At 32.2% G+C, this 15,681-nt stretch overlaps 8 protein-coding genes across 8 annotated transcripts, besides 2 other annotated features; 6 read left to right on the top strand and 2 right to left on the bottom strand.

Moving 5' to 3' along the window:
• Positions 1-6,419: part of a mobile genetic element that runs on past the window's edge.
• Positions 522-1,153, bottom strand: TVAGG3_0552990 (organellar and viral DNA polymerase type B; the record flags this gene model as incomplete). Its single annotated transcript, XM_051238208.1, has 1 exon — positions 522-1,153. A coding segment is annotated over one exon (632 nt), but the record flags the coding sequence as incomplete, so codon positions are not given.
• Positions 1,171-1,947, top strand: TVAGG3_0552980 (uncharacterized protein; the record flags this gene model as incomplete). The annotated part of the gene is made up of 1 exon (XM_051238207.1): positions 1,171-1,947. One exon carries the CDS (start codon positions 1,171-1,173, stop codon positions 1,945-1,947), a length of 777 nt encoding a protein of 258 aa, XP_051096031.1.
• Positions 2,174-2,596, bottom strand: TVAGG3_0552970 (uncharacterized protein; the record flags this gene model as incomplete). The annotated part of the gene is made up of 1 exon (XM_051238206.1): positions 2,174-2,596. A coding segment is annotated over one exon (423 nt), but the record flags the coding sequence as incomplete, so codon positions are not given.
• On the top strand, positions 5,213-5,728 carry TVAGG3_0552960 (protein of unknown function, DUF4107 family; the record flags this gene model as incomplete). The annotated part of the gene is made up of 1 exon (XM_051238205.1): positions 5,213-5,728. The coding sequence occupies one exon, from the start codon at positions 5,213-5,215 to the stop codon at positions 5,726-5,728; it is 516 nt and encodes a 171-aa protein (XP_051096029.1).
• On the top strand, positions 5,887-6,213 carry TVAGG3_0552950 (uncharacterized protein; the record flags this gene model as incomplete). The annotated part of the gene is made up of 1 exon (XM_001290981.1): positions 5,887-6,213. The coding sequence occupies one exon, from the start codon at positions 5,887-5,889 to the stop codon at positions 6,211-6,213; it is 327 nt and encodes a 108-aa protein (XP_001290982.1).
• Positions 6,419-10,277: a mobile genetic element.
• Positions 10,278-10,523: 246 nt separating this feature from the next.
• Positions 10,524-11,614, top strand: TVAGG3_0552920 (RNA-binding domain, RBD family-containing protein; the record flags this gene model as incomplete). The annotated part of the gene is made up of 1 exon (XM_001329700.1): positions 10,596-11,078. One exon carries the CDS (start codon positions 10,596-10,598, stop codon positions 11,076-11,078), a length of 483 nt encoding a protein of 160 aa, XP_001329735.1.
• A 321-nt stretch (positions 11,615-11,935) lies between these two features.
• TVAGG3_0552910 (ATP binding) lies at positions 11,936-13,119 on the top strand (the record flags this gene model as incomplete). Its single annotated transcript, XM_001329699.1, has 1 exon — positions 11,955-13,073. The coding sequence occupies one exon, from the start codon at positions 11,955-11,957 to the stop codon at positions 13,071-13,073; it is 1,119 nt and encodes a 372-aa protein (XP_001329734.1).
• Positions 13,120-15,172: 2,053 nt separating this feature from the next.
• Positions 15,173-15,526, top strand: TVAGG3_0552900 (rRNA binding; the record flags this gene model as incomplete). Its single annotated transcript, XM_001329698.2, has 1 exon — positions 15,183-15,428. One exon carries the CDS (start codon positions 15,183-15,185, stop codon positions 15,426-15,428), a length of 246 nt encoding a protein of 81 aa, XP_001329733.1.
• Between the last annotated feature and the right edge of the window lie 155 nt (positions 15,527-15,681).

Raw genomic sequence — 15,681 nt, 5'->3', positions numbered from 1 at the left:
TTCTTCTGGAGTTTCTGTTGTTTCAGTTCCTTCTGTAGTTCTGTTGGAGTTTCTGCATCTCTTGACTTCAATGCTCTTGCTCTCAAAGACCTAAATGTTAGAGCACCAGGTTTTACAAAGGACTTTATAAATGCTTTAATAGTTCCTGGTAAGTTATTGTTAGCATTAAGTAAGTTCCTTATGCTTCCATCATGTACGTCCATAGCACTATGTAAAAACTATACTTTTCTTGTAGTCAGCAATAGACTGACTGTGATTTTTTAAAGATTTGTCAATACCTTTAAGCCAATCTTCATGCATGTCTGATACTGAGCCAAGAATATCATTTGCTTCCTTTAGTGTATTTTGTGCTTGTCGTAAAGTATCCAATCCCGTACGTGCATTGTTTGCTATACGTCTTACAGTATCTATTTGACTCCTTGTTTCTTGCATCCAACCAGATAAAGTTTTAATAGTATCCGAACCATTTGAAATGAAGTTCAAAGCATTTTTAACGTCATTTAAAACTTCTTCACCAAGTACCCCATATCTTTCCGATTTGGTATTGAAGAACTCCATATGAAGCAGCTGTTAAACCAGTATTTATAAGGTCCCATATCCATGATTTAGCAGTTTTTCCATCCTTTCCATCCTTTCCATCCAAACCGTTTTCGCCTTGAGGTCCTTGTATTCCTTGTATTCCTTGTATTCCTTGTATTCCTTGTGGTCCTTGAGGTCCGGTGTCACCCTTCTCTCCTTTCAGTTCATCTTTATGTTCGTTATAATATTCTAATGTCATAAGGTGTACATCATTACTGCTACCAGCAACGCCGAGAATTTGTTTCTCATTCATGACTAAATTCTTTAGGCATTTAATGTTGTCGTCAAATCGAAAGCTCTTTAACAATTCAATGAGAACATTTAATACTTTCACTAATGAGGCATCTACTGTAGAATTTATATATTGCACCGTTCCATCATTTATAATAGGAACTTTGCTTGTTGTAATGAATGGGTCATAAGTGTTAAAAGTATCGAAATCAATGACTTTTTTAGTTTTTCCATCGTCAATGACTAAATCATTGCCTTCAATGGTTAAAGTTGAGTTTTCGTTTACTAGTTCATGTGCTCTTCTTGCTTCATTTGTTTCATACGCATATGCAGCAATAGTCATATTTTAATGAGAATAAAATGTTGTTCTATTTGCAAAGTACAGACCCAAACGAATACGGGACAGTAAAGCTACAAACAAACTTAGGTCTTCAGAATGAAGCACTTGCTTTCAGAGTTGTTGACTTCAATACTATCGCAACTTTTGTCATAACAGATGAAACAGATTTCATGGAGTTTGAAATAGATGGAAAGAAGCACGAAATAAGATTTCACAATAATGTAGAATATAAGATGGAAACATTAGCTGGAGTGTTAAATGCTCTCATAAATACTACAATAAACAAGGATAACGAAGAAAACTTAATGAATGTTAAACTTATTGCAGGAGTTTTGAAGTTCAGTTATGCAAAGGAGTTTATGATAACACGAATGAGTCATAGAGTTCAATTGCTTTTAGGAGCATACCATATGACATTTCCTTTGAAAAGTGTTGACAAAACGATTGAGATGAAATCTGTTCCATACGTATGTTATGGTAATTGTTTGTACATTGAGTCTAAAATAGCTAATGTCACAGGCATTTCAGGAGTTAATAGTAAAGGTTCAGTAGAATATAAATCCTTCTGTTATGCAGTCAATTCAATGTTCATTCCAAACGTTCCTGTCATAGCAACTCATTTAGGTAAATGGATTCGCATTAGTCCTCATAATTTGAAAGACATGCAATTCAGACTTGTTGACTTTCAAGGCGAGCCTGTAGAACTGAAGGCACCAGTGCGAATGACTGTTGAAGTTGACTTTTTAGAAAATATTAAATGCAACAGCTTACAAGAGAACTCAGAGCTAAAAATATAAAGTATGAATGTTATGTATTAGGTCATGAACTTTGGTTATTGCTGTTTGATGAAACAAATGAGTTAGTTATGTCAGTCAAGAGAACAGAAAAAGGCGTCAAAGGCGCCGAGCGCAAAGCGCTATGTTGTGTTAGTGAAAACTGCACCAAGTCAATAAGATTAGGTTTGCATTATGAAGATGAGTTCGATACTGTTGAAGAAGTTTTGGACAGATATTACAAATTGCTTTAATTTACTAAAACATATTTCAAGCAAAGTTTATATTCTGTTGAAAGTTTTGTATACTCGTTCGAATATTTATACTTAAACTCAACTCCTGTAGTTCCTGGTGTTTCAATGATGCGGATGTTACCTATTTTCATGAATAGTGGAGTTTGACCACAGCATTCGATTTCAGGGTCGAGATAGTCAATGACACATTGCTTTCCTGTTATTCGTGAGATAACATTTTCAAGGTCCTCCTTTGTTAGAATTATTTGGTTCTTGCTTATAAGATTTGTCAAAAGCTTCTTATCGTCTTTGAGTAAAATTGTTTGGTATAACTGAAGAAGGTAATGGTCTACGTTATCTGAAGGATTTGTTTGAACATTTATGTAAGGATTGTCGTTGGCTTCTCTTGAAAGAATTTGGTCCAGTGGTGGATACTCTAACTTAACATCTGATGTAGCGTTAGCGTTTGAAGCTGAGTTTAAATTCACGGATTTCAGTTCTGGTTCTTTTTCTTTCAAACACTCTGAACTATAGTTCTTTATGACAATATTGTTTGTCGTTCGTGAGTCAACATTTGATGTTGGTTCATTGGGAACATTAACGGCACCAGCTAAGATGGACTTCTTCTTCATTTTATAGAATAAAAACCTTTTATATGTAGAAATGAACAATACACTCGACAAGGGTTTGAATGTAAAGCTAACGAATGAAAATATTGTTGAATTCACTGAGACAGGAGCTGTGTATAAAGATGTAGAACTACTGAACAAAGACTAAGGAAGAAGCAGGAACATGAACAAAGGGTGGAAGCCTATAAAAATTTATGTCAATGATGGCTCAGGAGGTTCAAACATAAAGTATGCAGAAAGTTATAGAGTTTATGCTCTCAAGGGAGAGAAGCCTTCATTTAAGAACAGCTATTCTAACACATATCCTCAAAAGCTAACGGATGGGGAAGTGGATGATTATGAATGACAGCAAAAATATTAACAGAAATGGCGACAGAGATGCATGGAATTTGTTTACCATCAGTCAATTGAAGGTTAAACTTTAAAACAATGTTGGTCGTTCCCATGAATATTTTTGACTTTAATGGTATTAGTCATGATATGAATCTCAAGGTATAACGAGGAGAGATGAGAGACTTATATGCTTCCCAAATTTCTTCAAAAGGTAATGTTATACCTGACTGTTTCCAAATGAGTTCAATATCATAACGTGAGAAACCTTGAAAGATAACGAAGTCAGTTATGAGACGTTTTATGTTTAAAGCTAAAAACCTCCATGTTTGCATAAGTATTGCTACAGTTAAATGGTAATGTCTGACTTTAGTAATGATATTAGCTAATGGTGAGTCAGGTTTTGACACTAAACCTTTTCCGCGAAGTCGTCGCAAACTAACAAAGTATTTGAAGGATATTTTTTGAAGGGGTATTTTGAAAGTTTGACAGAATGTAGTTTGTAAGTCGTTTCATATCGTAAACTCCTGAGTACTGACGTAAGTGGTGTTTGTCAATAATTCTTTCCATCTCCTCAGAAGTCTTTTGCATTCCTGACTGTATAAATTCAACGATGGCATAATATTTCCTCTTACGTCGAATGTAACGTTGAAGAAATTCAATGAGTTCACTGTCTGGAACTTTAACGACAGAGGCTTGAACTTTTGACATAAATGTTTTCGCTGTTGAATCCATAGAGTCTGAAGTTGCTGATATAATGATTTGGTCATAGTAAGAGTCGTTTCCTAAACGCTCTGTTATGAGTATATGACGAATTAAATTAAATGTCTTACCTGAACCCATCTTTCCACAATAGAAATACACACCATTTGAACAGAACTCATAATCTTTACTGAAAGGAAGAATAAGAGAAGAGTTAAGTTTGTCTGTAGTTTCATTCATGTCTTCATCTACGTCATGTATTAAATGCTTCATTTTATCTCCATTAAAAATGCAAGTCAGAAATATTCAGAACATAGCACCGAGTCTAACTGACAAGAGTATAAAGATATACTATGAACACGTTATGATGAAACCAACCAAAATTCAAGAAAGTCAGTATACTTATGAATATCCAATGCACTGGGTAGAGTATGTAGGAGGTGAGAAAGCTATTGAAATCAGACAGGTTCGAAGTATTCCAGCAGGAAGAACAATATTATTGAAGAACTTTAATGTTTTGAGATATAATGATGAAACAAAGAAGCAAGATAGTTTTCCTGTTGCTGTGTATGTGAACCTAGACACAGGAGATGACATGAAAGTTTTTTAACACAAAGCTTCAAATGGGTAGTGAGAGAACAACTGACTGTGGAAGGATCATTACCTTCAGAAGTTACCATAGTATATAATTTTGAAACAAACTCAATAGATTTTAAAGTCATCTCTGCAAAGAAGTCAGGTTTTACATTTAATGAAGCAGATGTATATTCGAATGAAAACTTCAAAGCTATTGCATGGTTAGATAATGACGATTGCTTTAAGAAAATATTTAAATTCAGTGACTCAAAGATGTCAATAGATGACCTTCGTGGAATGTTACCATCGACGTTTACAGTTGAAGGCTCAGCAGGATTGCTTACAAGATTGTCAATTGGGGTATTTGGTCTCGTGAGAACATTGTTTATAAAATCCAGTATAAGTGAATTTGCTGAAGAATCTATATTATGTCTTTCAAACTACATGTATTCGCCACCGAAGCATTATAGTATAACAAACTTTGTCAGTAAGTTTAACATAAGACTTGTCGAACCTTCTTCAATGAAAGATGTTGTGCTACCTAAAGATGGAAAGGATGGACTCATTATTGAGATGATTTTAATTGCATATTAAATGAGCTTGTTCTTGAAGGTCATTCATGATGAAATAACTGTTGTAGAAGATGTTAGCAATTGTTCAGACATTTTGAAGCGAATAGATGATATAAGAAATAAGTTAGATAGACCGCAAAGCGGTGAGGACGAAGCCCGTGAGAACGCTTATGTTTCATTGACTTTCTCCAGTAACGAGAACTTTTATGAGATAATATTGAAGAGAGATGATTTTAATATGGTGTAAATGGTAGCTTGGGCAGCTTTAGGCGCAATGGGAACAAAAGCATTAGCATTTGGAGCAAAAGCACTTGGAGCTTATGACGCAGTAAATAAAATGAGTGGAGGAAGGGTTTCGAAGACATTAGATGCAAATAAAGGGAAGATTGGAGGCTGGGTTGCAAAGAAGTTAAGATTAAATAAAATAGGGCTCATAAATAAAGCATCCAATTTGGTTGCGACTGAGTCAGAAAATGCTTTAGGAAAGGACGATGAGTTTGCAAAACACGCAAAAGACTTTAATGACCAGATGAAAGGTGAAACAATGCATTTAAATAGAGTCGATGGAACTCTTCCTCCACCAGTAGTTCTTCCGTATGGTCCCTATGGAATGTATGGAAACCCTTACGAAAGACCATTTAACCCATTGACTGGTGGAAGTAACTGGTATCATTACGGCCGAAGAAGAAAGACAGTCAAGTTGGAGACAGACGTGAAGAAAGCAACTAAAAAGAAACCAAGGAAGAGAGTTATAAAGCAATGAATTCAACAGGGTGAAAAAACAGGTGAAAAAAGAGGTGAGATCTCACCGCTTCACCTAAATTTATTTTTGTGCTATGTTTTCATACGTGTGAGGGTGGTGATATCATTAATTTTTAAGTTTATTTTTTTTATTTTATTTTTTATTTTATTTGGATGTAAATGACGAAAACTATTGAGATAACAAACTACAACGGTCATGAGTTCAAGAATTTGTTCTTCGTTCCTCGTGAAAATACATTCTATCAGATACGAGGGAGAAAGGGTAAAGTTAGTTTGAGCGTTTATGAAGGAATGAAGAATGGAAAGTTTATACAAGCATACGATACAAACGGTAAACGTGTTTCATTAGCTTTGTCAAAACTTACTAACATTTATTTTGACAGTGATTTTGACTCTGACGATTGGAGCGACAGCAGCGATACTGAAGAATATGAACTATTGTGTGAAGCACAGCAATGGGAAGAGTTGCAATACTTTTGTAAGTGAGAACGTTTATTTTTTACAGTAGTGAAGTCATTTGTGAAAACGTTAGTGAGGTGAAGTGGTTGGTGGTTTTGTAAATATTTAAGGTTAAGTTAGTGTTGTCGTTTGTGTTGTAAAATATATGTTAACGGTTTTGTAAAGTGTCAAATTCACATATAACGGGTACGGTGGAACGCAGTGCCTCCGTACACATGATATGTATACTAACTGCATTATTATATTGAGATATTAAATTGTAGTGCGGCAACCAAACTTTGTTGAAATAATCAATATAATCTTTGATCGAATCAACTTTATTTTGATTAATTATATGCATTGTAAGTACAAATTCTTCATGAGACATGAATGGAGTAATAGAATATAGCTTAAATAAAGAATTTTGTAAAGTATTGAAATTTTTTGTATAAAGTGCTACAAGTTTCCTGTGCAAAGCTTGTTTGAAATGAAATAGGCATCCAATTATACGGACTTTAGGGAAAATTTGTTGAAGTGCCTCTATCATTCCCTTTTCAAAATCACAATGAATTTGAATTAGCTTTGAAATTGAATACCCTTGACAGTAAAAATATATTCAAATGCCTTCTTATAAGATTCAAATGTGCGGTTTTTCATGAATATAAATAAAAGTGGTAGATATTGATTTGTTGAAGGTTCACAAATCATAATTGTTAGCATCTGTCCTTTTTGAAAATGTTTTGGTGTAATTTTAAAAGTTCCATCGCAAAATAAATCTGTGGCTTCTTTTGCAAATTGAATTGCCTTCTCAAAACCAAAAAACATCGTCTCACAATTTGCTTGAAAATCATGGCCAATGAAAAACTGCTCGCCATTTATTAAACAAAAATTAGCAATTTCATCGTCTGTAATTTTTTCTCCAACAGAAAATTTTCTTGACTTATTATAAACTTCCCTGACCAATGAATCTTTAATTAATGGGTTTTCATCAGTACCAACAGCAAGTTCTGTCATAAATTTTTTAATCTGCTGAAAAGTGCCGTTGTCTTCAGAAAATTTTGCCATTGCCTTATTGTATATTTCTGTCAGAGTCATTGATTTATGAAGATCATTTTTTTCATTTTGTAACTTTTTAAATTGTCTGCATTCGGGTATATGTTCCTTTTGTAAATCTTCGGAAACTGAACTGTTCTCAATTTTAAACTAAATAACGTGCTTGACAAGAATGATCGATGCAACGGTAGTAACGTTCAATATTATTTGAATTAATATTTGTATGATCATGCGAATAAAGCATATCTTTGCGAACAATTGTATCAGGATATTTTCCAGTAACTGCGGGAATATTTTTAACTGCAATATAACTAAAGTATCTTCTGACAGCTTTAGATTCATTTTCGTGGTATTTAATATTAAAATATTGAAGAACTTGTTTGATTATATTCGTTTTTTCATCTCTCGATGTTGATTTTTGGTATTTATCAGATTGTTCCCTGATAAATATTTTATTTTCGTCTGTAAAGTTTGCTCTTTTTTTGATTAAATATAGATGATTTTCCCATTAAAAAATGAAATGATGCAAAATTTACGAAAACCGTTCGAAAATTGAATCAAAAATGAAAAGTAATACTTAAATGAGTAATTCTTTGAGATATTGGTCTTAGATTGAATGTAGCGTCATTCTTATATAGAATATATATTCATATCATCGGAAATATGATAAAAAGCATATAATAAATGTCAAAAAAGTGAACAAATAAGCAAAGATATTTTTTAAAAAACAATGAAAAGTAATACTTAAATGAGTAATTCTTTGAGATATTGGTCTTAGATTGAATGTAGCGTCATTCTTATATAGAATATATATTCATATCATCGGAAATATGATAAAAAGCATATAATAAATGTCAAAAAAGTGAACAAATAAGCAAAGATATTTTTTAAAAAACAATGAAAAGTAATACTTAAATGAGTAATTCTTTGAGATATTGGTCTTAGATTGAATGTAGCGTCATTCTTATATAGAATATATATTCATATCATCGGAAATATGATAAAAAGCATATAATAAATGTCAAAAAAGTGAACAAATAAGCAAAGATATTTTTTAAAAAACAATGAAAAGTAATACTTAAATGAGGAATTCTTTGAGATATTGGTCTTAGATTGAATGTAGCGTCACAAATTTCACAAATATAATTTACTATACAATTTTATTCATTTTTTTAAAATGGCTGACGACAGTCTGTATCAACTAACTCAACTAGTCAAGCATAATGATTATTCTTCGGATTCATTAAATCAACTTTATCAATGCATAAGTACAATGACAGAAAGATCAATTGGATGCTTGAATTGGGATAAATTTTTCAAAAAAATCACAGTGACTGATGAAGTTCTTTTACATTTTTTAGCATCCGTTTTAAACATTGAAAAATATCAGAATGTTTCAAGGATTCTATTTTTTATCACAATATTAATCTTGAAAAATTCAGTAATTTAACTGAAACAGAACAACAAACAATTTTAAATTCCTACAAAGCGGATAAATTTACATATTACATAATGTGCTCACAAATTGTAAAATCAAACTGGAACAATTTATCCCAAACTTTAGTTAATATTGCAAATCAATATTTGCCATTTTTAGATGAAGAAAAGCAAATATATATATTTACTGAAATAACTGGCAATTATCAAAATTTTGAAATTTCAGTTGCAAACTTGTTACTTTTTTATGAAAACAATGAAGAAAAATTAAGCAACTGTTTTAATTTAACATTGTTCCAGCAAATTTATTCCAAAAATGGAATCGAGCAAATGATATTTTTTGCTGCAAATACAATTTGTTGCAATAACACTTCTATCAATTTTTACAATCTCCTTGAAATTGAAGAAATGAATCCATTTGATTTTTTTTATTTCTCAATTCAATATAAAGAGATATTAAATTGCGATGATTTTCCAAAAGTTACAGAAGTAATCACAGGTTTAATCTCAGCTTCAAATATTAATGCTATTATGCGAATTTGCCAAAAAATTTTGGATAAAATTACATTTTATAAATGTAATTATTGCCATATTACCTCAATATGGAATTTTATCACAAATGCAGCAATAATTCTTCCTGATGAAGATTTATTAATCAAATTATTAAAATTCATAGAAAAAACAGAAAAAGCAACAGATGAATTATTCGAACCGGAGAATGATTTGGGTTTCTATGAATATTTAAATTCGATTTTCTCAGATATTACATCTGCGAGAAATAAGCAATTTCTCTTGGAATTTCTAAATACCCATGAAGATGACTTCACTTATGATCAAACATTGTGAGGTCATTTTTGATCAACAAATTAATTGAAATTCCGATCAAAAAAAATTCACAAATTGGATCAAAAAAATCGAATCTCAAGTTAAAAATAAAAAATTTCTACATTTTTATCAAATTTAGATTTTTTTTTTCAAATCATGCGAATTGATTGAATAATTGCATATTTTATCCCATGCATCTAGAAGTATGTGTAATATTTTTGCTTTCATCAAGAAATTGTCGAATTTGATCTTAATTTTTTTTGAAAAATATACTTTTAGAAAAAGAAATAGTGATTGAATAGCTGCCCATGCTGTAAAAGGGTTATTTTTACAAGTAAAAAAATTGTTATTTTTCGAGCAAGTCGAGGCTTTTTTACCATCTTATTTTTGAAAAATTTACGAAAAATTATATCTGAAAAAACGCTTCATTTTGATATCTTACAATGATAAAATACCAATGTTGCTGGGATATAATAGCTACACCTGGACATCTACTACATTAATGCGTATGACAGGTAAAGTTGATTTCAAAAGTATAGCCTGGAAAGATTACAATAAATCAACGATAATTCAAAAAAATTTCTTATAAGTTAACATAATAAAAATTTAATTTTTATATTGCTTGTATTATACTTAAGTATATAATATATTTAAATCTTAGAATGAAAATTCGGGACGCCCTAGCTATTCAATTTTCCCTTAGGACGCCCATAAACCTCTCAAAAATGTGATGTAAATATCACAATTTTGAGAAATTTACACTAGGACGCCTTAGGACGCCAACCCCCTTTTTTACCCAAATCTAAACGTAAAAGAACAACTCAGCGTGGCACAAAGATTTAAAGTCTACATAAACACTAAATAGCGGTTCCTTTGATAGCAGATCTATTTTTCGATAATTAAAAATTTTGATTTTATTGAGCTTAGCTTAGATTTCTTTTCTCACATATCTCATTTTAAAGGGCTATCTGTTTGAAGTTTTAATAAGATTTCCTTCAATTCTGAGATGGGATATCATGTGAAATCAAAAAATTGTCATGAAAATAAATTTGACAATGGGAGAATTGTTTACGAATCCAAATCCATTTCCATATGAGGGAAGGATTCTTTTGGTAATGAATTTACCTTATGACGTATCACCTACACAAGTACGTGACTTTCTTATTAGTAAGGGTCAAATTCTTAGAGTTGATTTAGAAAAAGATCACGCAGGACAAATGAATGGTATGGGATTTATTGAATTTAACAACCCAGATGATTGTAAAGCAGCTTTGGAATTAAATGGAACCCAGTTTGGCGGAAGAACATTTAAATGCAAGTTTGCTGATCATCCACCTCCAGAACTTACACGATTTTACATCAGACAGCCAGTTGATAGACCAGTTCCAGATAAAGTTCGACAAACAATTATTAATGAATGGAAATATGGTCCATCAGAAAATAAGAAGACAGGCCCTCCTAAGCGTGCATTAAAGCATAAATCACTCCGCAAGAGAAATACATACAAAAAGCCAGAAGATCAAAATGATAGGAATTCAAGTGGTTATTCCGACTATTCAGACTCAGGATCTTACAGTTATGGATCGTACTCCGATTAAAATTACTATAAAACAGATTTTGTAAAGGAAATTAAATGTTGGATTCTCAATACGAGAAAAATGGACATAACACTATCTATTACTTAAGCATTTGTGAGTTAGAGTTTTATCCACATATTATAAAGAATTAAATTTGTTGTAAAATTTATTTATCCTACATTTCTTTTTTTTTTCTTTGCTTTATTATCAGAAGGTATCACATAATCCTCTTTTCCAAAAGTAAATATATCATTATCTTTTCTATTGATAGAACGTCGAAATATGGATCTCAACACAATAACATCGTCAATTATTTTTGTTTGGATTTCGATGGAAACTTAAGTTAATCAAATTTGATTTGCTTGTTTGATATTCCTTTCATTTTATCATCAGTAATTCATTTTCATTTCTGTAGTAAAATACAATGAATACACACCACGTTTCTTATTGATTCATGTATTACTACACTCATAATATACTTCTTTCTCAATAATTCAGATTGAGTTTGGATGAAATGCAATGATTTCATTAAGATACATAACGGACACAATTTTGGTCGATATTTTTGTTGTTAACGATGTTTTTCCTTTTGAAGAAAACCATTTTCTCATTCTGGAAAGCGTTATTATAAGGATCCTTGCACCATATTTGATGAGCTAAAAAATTCCTTTTCGCAAGGATACAGAATTGTTTTCATTCAATGAAAATATATATTCTGTACGCACTAGTCAATATAGGTACATATTGCTATAGATATTTTCTTATTAATCTCTTCGTATAGTAAGATAGAGACGGTCAAAGTCTCCTAAAAATTGAATTAAAAATTACGGTAGCAACTTTTTAAAATTTTTGACATTGTAAAGTAATTTTATTTGCCCGGCCACTTAAAATTAGGAGATGAGTATCGGTATTGACTTTGGCAATTCCTTCACCCGTGTGGCTCTTAAAAAGGAAGGTGAAGCTCCACAATTACTTAATATTGATGGTGAACTCAAAGAAATGCCATCATTTGTTTATATTAAACCAGATGGTGTATTAGTTGCAGGTTCAGAGGCTAAGAGCCATGCAGAAGCCGAACCAAAGAACACCATCAACAATATCAAACGCTTTACAGGCGCTAGCTATTCAATTTGTGTTCAAGAAGGCCAGCCATACCCATTTGAGCTTGTCAACGAGAACAACAAGGATCAACATGCTGCTGTTGGCTGCACAATCAATGGAGAAAAGAAAGTTTACACTGTTTCTCAACTCCTCAACTCAATTTTCCAAAAAGTTGCTCAAAATCCAGAATTAGCTGACAAGAAAGTTGTTTTAACTATTCCTCCATACATGAGCATCGTACAGCGCGAAATTATCAAGAAAGCTGCCAAAGACGCAAATCTCAAAGTTATCGACGTAGTTTACGAGCCATTTGCTGCCATTGCAGCCTACGCTGATAAGATTCCAGATGGTGTCCGTAACATCGTCGTATTCGACATCAGCCAGACAAATACTGTTGTTTCAGTTTGCAAAGGCCGCAAGAACAGTCCACGTCTTCAGTCATGGAGCGGTGATGATGTTGGTGGTGATTCATTTACAGGCGATGCAACACAGTTTATTTCCCGCGAATTTAGAGTTACATATAAGCAACCAATCAAAAACAACCAAGAGGCCATGGATAAGCTTTTCAAGTGCATAGACGAGGCAAAAATCAAATTACTAGATAGCGAAACTGTCGAAATGTCTGTTCCTCAGATTCTTCCTGGAATTGACTACAAAGACTCAATGGACCGCGAGAAGTTCGATTATATGATAGAGGACACACTCGGAACTGTTATGGAAATCGTCGACAAAGCCCTCGAAGACGCTAAAATCGCAAAGAAAGATGTAACAGATGTAATCGTTTGCGGTGGAACAGCTCGTCTCCCAAGAATCGCTGATGTCGTTGAACAACACATTGGTGTAAAGCCTGTTTCCGGAATTGATCCTGCTAATGTTGTTGCTTATGGTGCATCAATCCTTGCATCACAAATATAATTCTGAATAAAATCTTTTCTTTTGATAATTGTTTCTTTGATTTTTGTCTCTTATTTGATAATAATTTCTACTATTGTAACATTTCATGACATTAGATTTAATAGAAACATCTTAACTCCTTATAAAGAGTTCAAAGAAGATATTTTGAACTCATTATATAAATTTCAGGAAAATTCATGAAATAGGATATTAATTTCACCAACCTTTTAATGTAGTGAATGTCTTATTGACAGATATCATAAAGAAACTGCTGAATTTCAAGCTTATTTTCCGATTTGGATATAAAATGTTGAAGAATATGAATGAATGAGGTAATACTAGGTAGAATCCTTTTGTTTTATTGTAAAGACTTGAAAGGTGATACTATGTATTGAATAAATCAAATTCATCAAATTTTTTTACCCTACATAGTATTAGTGCACAATACACTCTTGTCGCTCAAAGTTTTGCAATCACATTCTGATTGCAGAAGATTGTCTCATTCTGGGAGACATTCAGAGGCAATGTCTCCCGGAATGAGACACCGTGACCGACAAGAGTGCACAATACACTCTTGTCGCTCAAAGTTCCGCATTCAAGTTATGAATGGGGAACTTGATATCATTCTGGGAGACATGCAGTGACAATGTCTCCCGGAATGAGACACCGTGACCGACAAGAGTGCACAATACACTCTTGTCGCTCAAAGTTCCGCATTCAAGTTATGAATGGGGAACTTGATATCATTCTGGGAGACATGCAGTGACAATGTCTCCCGGAATGAGACACTGTGACCGACAAGAGTGCACAATACACTTAATGTTTTCAAATTTTCAGATTTAAATTTAATCTTTATTTTCATCATCATTTATAGTCTTGTTCCTTTATACAGTTATAATAAATTATCGTCAGATTCTAATATTTAAGATTCTTACTACTCAATTCAATATAATTATGTTAGTCACTCATATTCAGGAGAATAATTTAAAAATCTATAGCTCATATTTTGATAGTTATATATTTAGATGATATATATTGCAATTCCGGTTTCAACACGATCAAATGCCAAACCAAGACAAAATATATATGAATTTTCAAAATATCGATTTACATTAGAATCTATATCTAATTTTATCAATACACAAGTAGTGAATGTTCAATACATCTTTGAGCAACGTGAATAGCACAATTTTATAGGATTATTAGTTGATTATATAAATATAAGCCAAATCGAATCTGCTGTATAGTACTTTAGTTTATCATTGAATGTTAAATGTGTTCAGATAAATATTTGAGTCAGATATCGCATTTTCTAATTTCAAAATTTATCTCATGAAGTTAGAATTTATTTGATCATACAACATCATGTTAGTCAAACCAGAGTTCAATGGCGATTCTAAAATGGAACAAATGCTTGTTTTATCAAAATGTTAAAATATTAATCTAAAAAACTTAATATCTAACCAAACCATTCTAGAATTATTATATACAGGTATGGGCAATCTAAATGCACACGGAATTCGGAAAATTAAAAAGAATATTTATGAGATTATTAAATCTTATGTAATTCAATGAAAAGTAGATAATATGAATATCCATAGGCTATATATCAACATATGAGTTTTTGGTTTGACCAATACTATACTAATGTGATCAAATTAATCTGATTTCTTAGATTTTCATTTGAAGCATTTGCAGTAGTAGGGGTACCTTTATATATTAACATATTAAAAAATTGCGCTCCGATTCGCAGTTTCTTCATGATTTTGAGATTGCATTAGATTTCGCGATGCAGAAAAAAATCACTTTAGATTCCCGTCAAACTCTAAGTATAAGCATGTCTCTATATGTAGAAACTGTCTGCGCTATTTATTTCCCGGCTCAAAAAACCACGGTGTCTGTGTGAGGAAAATACCCATTTTAGGACCCTGGGTAGGGTCATGAAAATTTTCCAAGAGTTGGAAATATAGGGTATTTCAAATCATGAAATAGAAGAACAATTTCACTTGTGTTTTAATGTAATGTATATTCTATTGATAGATATCATAAAGAAATTAGCTAGATTCAATGTCTTGATTCATGAAAATTGAAAGGTTTACAACGGTTTTGAATTGGTCTTCCTTTTTTACAATGGGTGCTGGTACACCATCATTCGGTCCAAGACATAACAAGACACACACAATCTGCCGCCGCTGTGGCAACCGCTGCTTCCACATTCAGAAGGGCAAATGCGCTAAGTGTGGCTATCCAGACGCTACAATGCGCCATTATGACTGGGAAAAGAAGGCCCACCGCAAGCGTGCTCAGGGCTCTGGCGAAATGCGCCACCTTAAGGTTACATTTGCTAAGCTCCAGCGTGCTTATGCTCCAAAATAAATTTTTCAATATTATAATAACGAGTTATTGCTAATTATATATTACAACTTCATTTATTTAACTAAGGCATATATATACTTTTATCTTTTACATCTGAAATTATTTTTTTTTTGTTAGATATATTATTTTTTTCTTAAATCGGTTTGAGTTATTGAGGGAATTTTCATTATATGAAAATCCAAGACAGTTTATTACTCATTTTTTCAAAAAATTCTGATTTGCCTAATTTAATTTCTTATTCTTTATGAAACTG

This window comes from Trichomonas vaginalis, chromosome II, assembly GCF_026262505.1.
Source record: "Trichomonas vaginalis G3 chromosome II, whole genome shotgun sequence".
Taxonomy (NCBI): domain Eukaryota; phylum Parabasalia; order Trichomonadida; family Trichomonadidae; genus Trichomonas; species Trichomonas vaginalis.
This window is presented reverse-complemented; position numbering and strand designations above follow the sequence as displayed.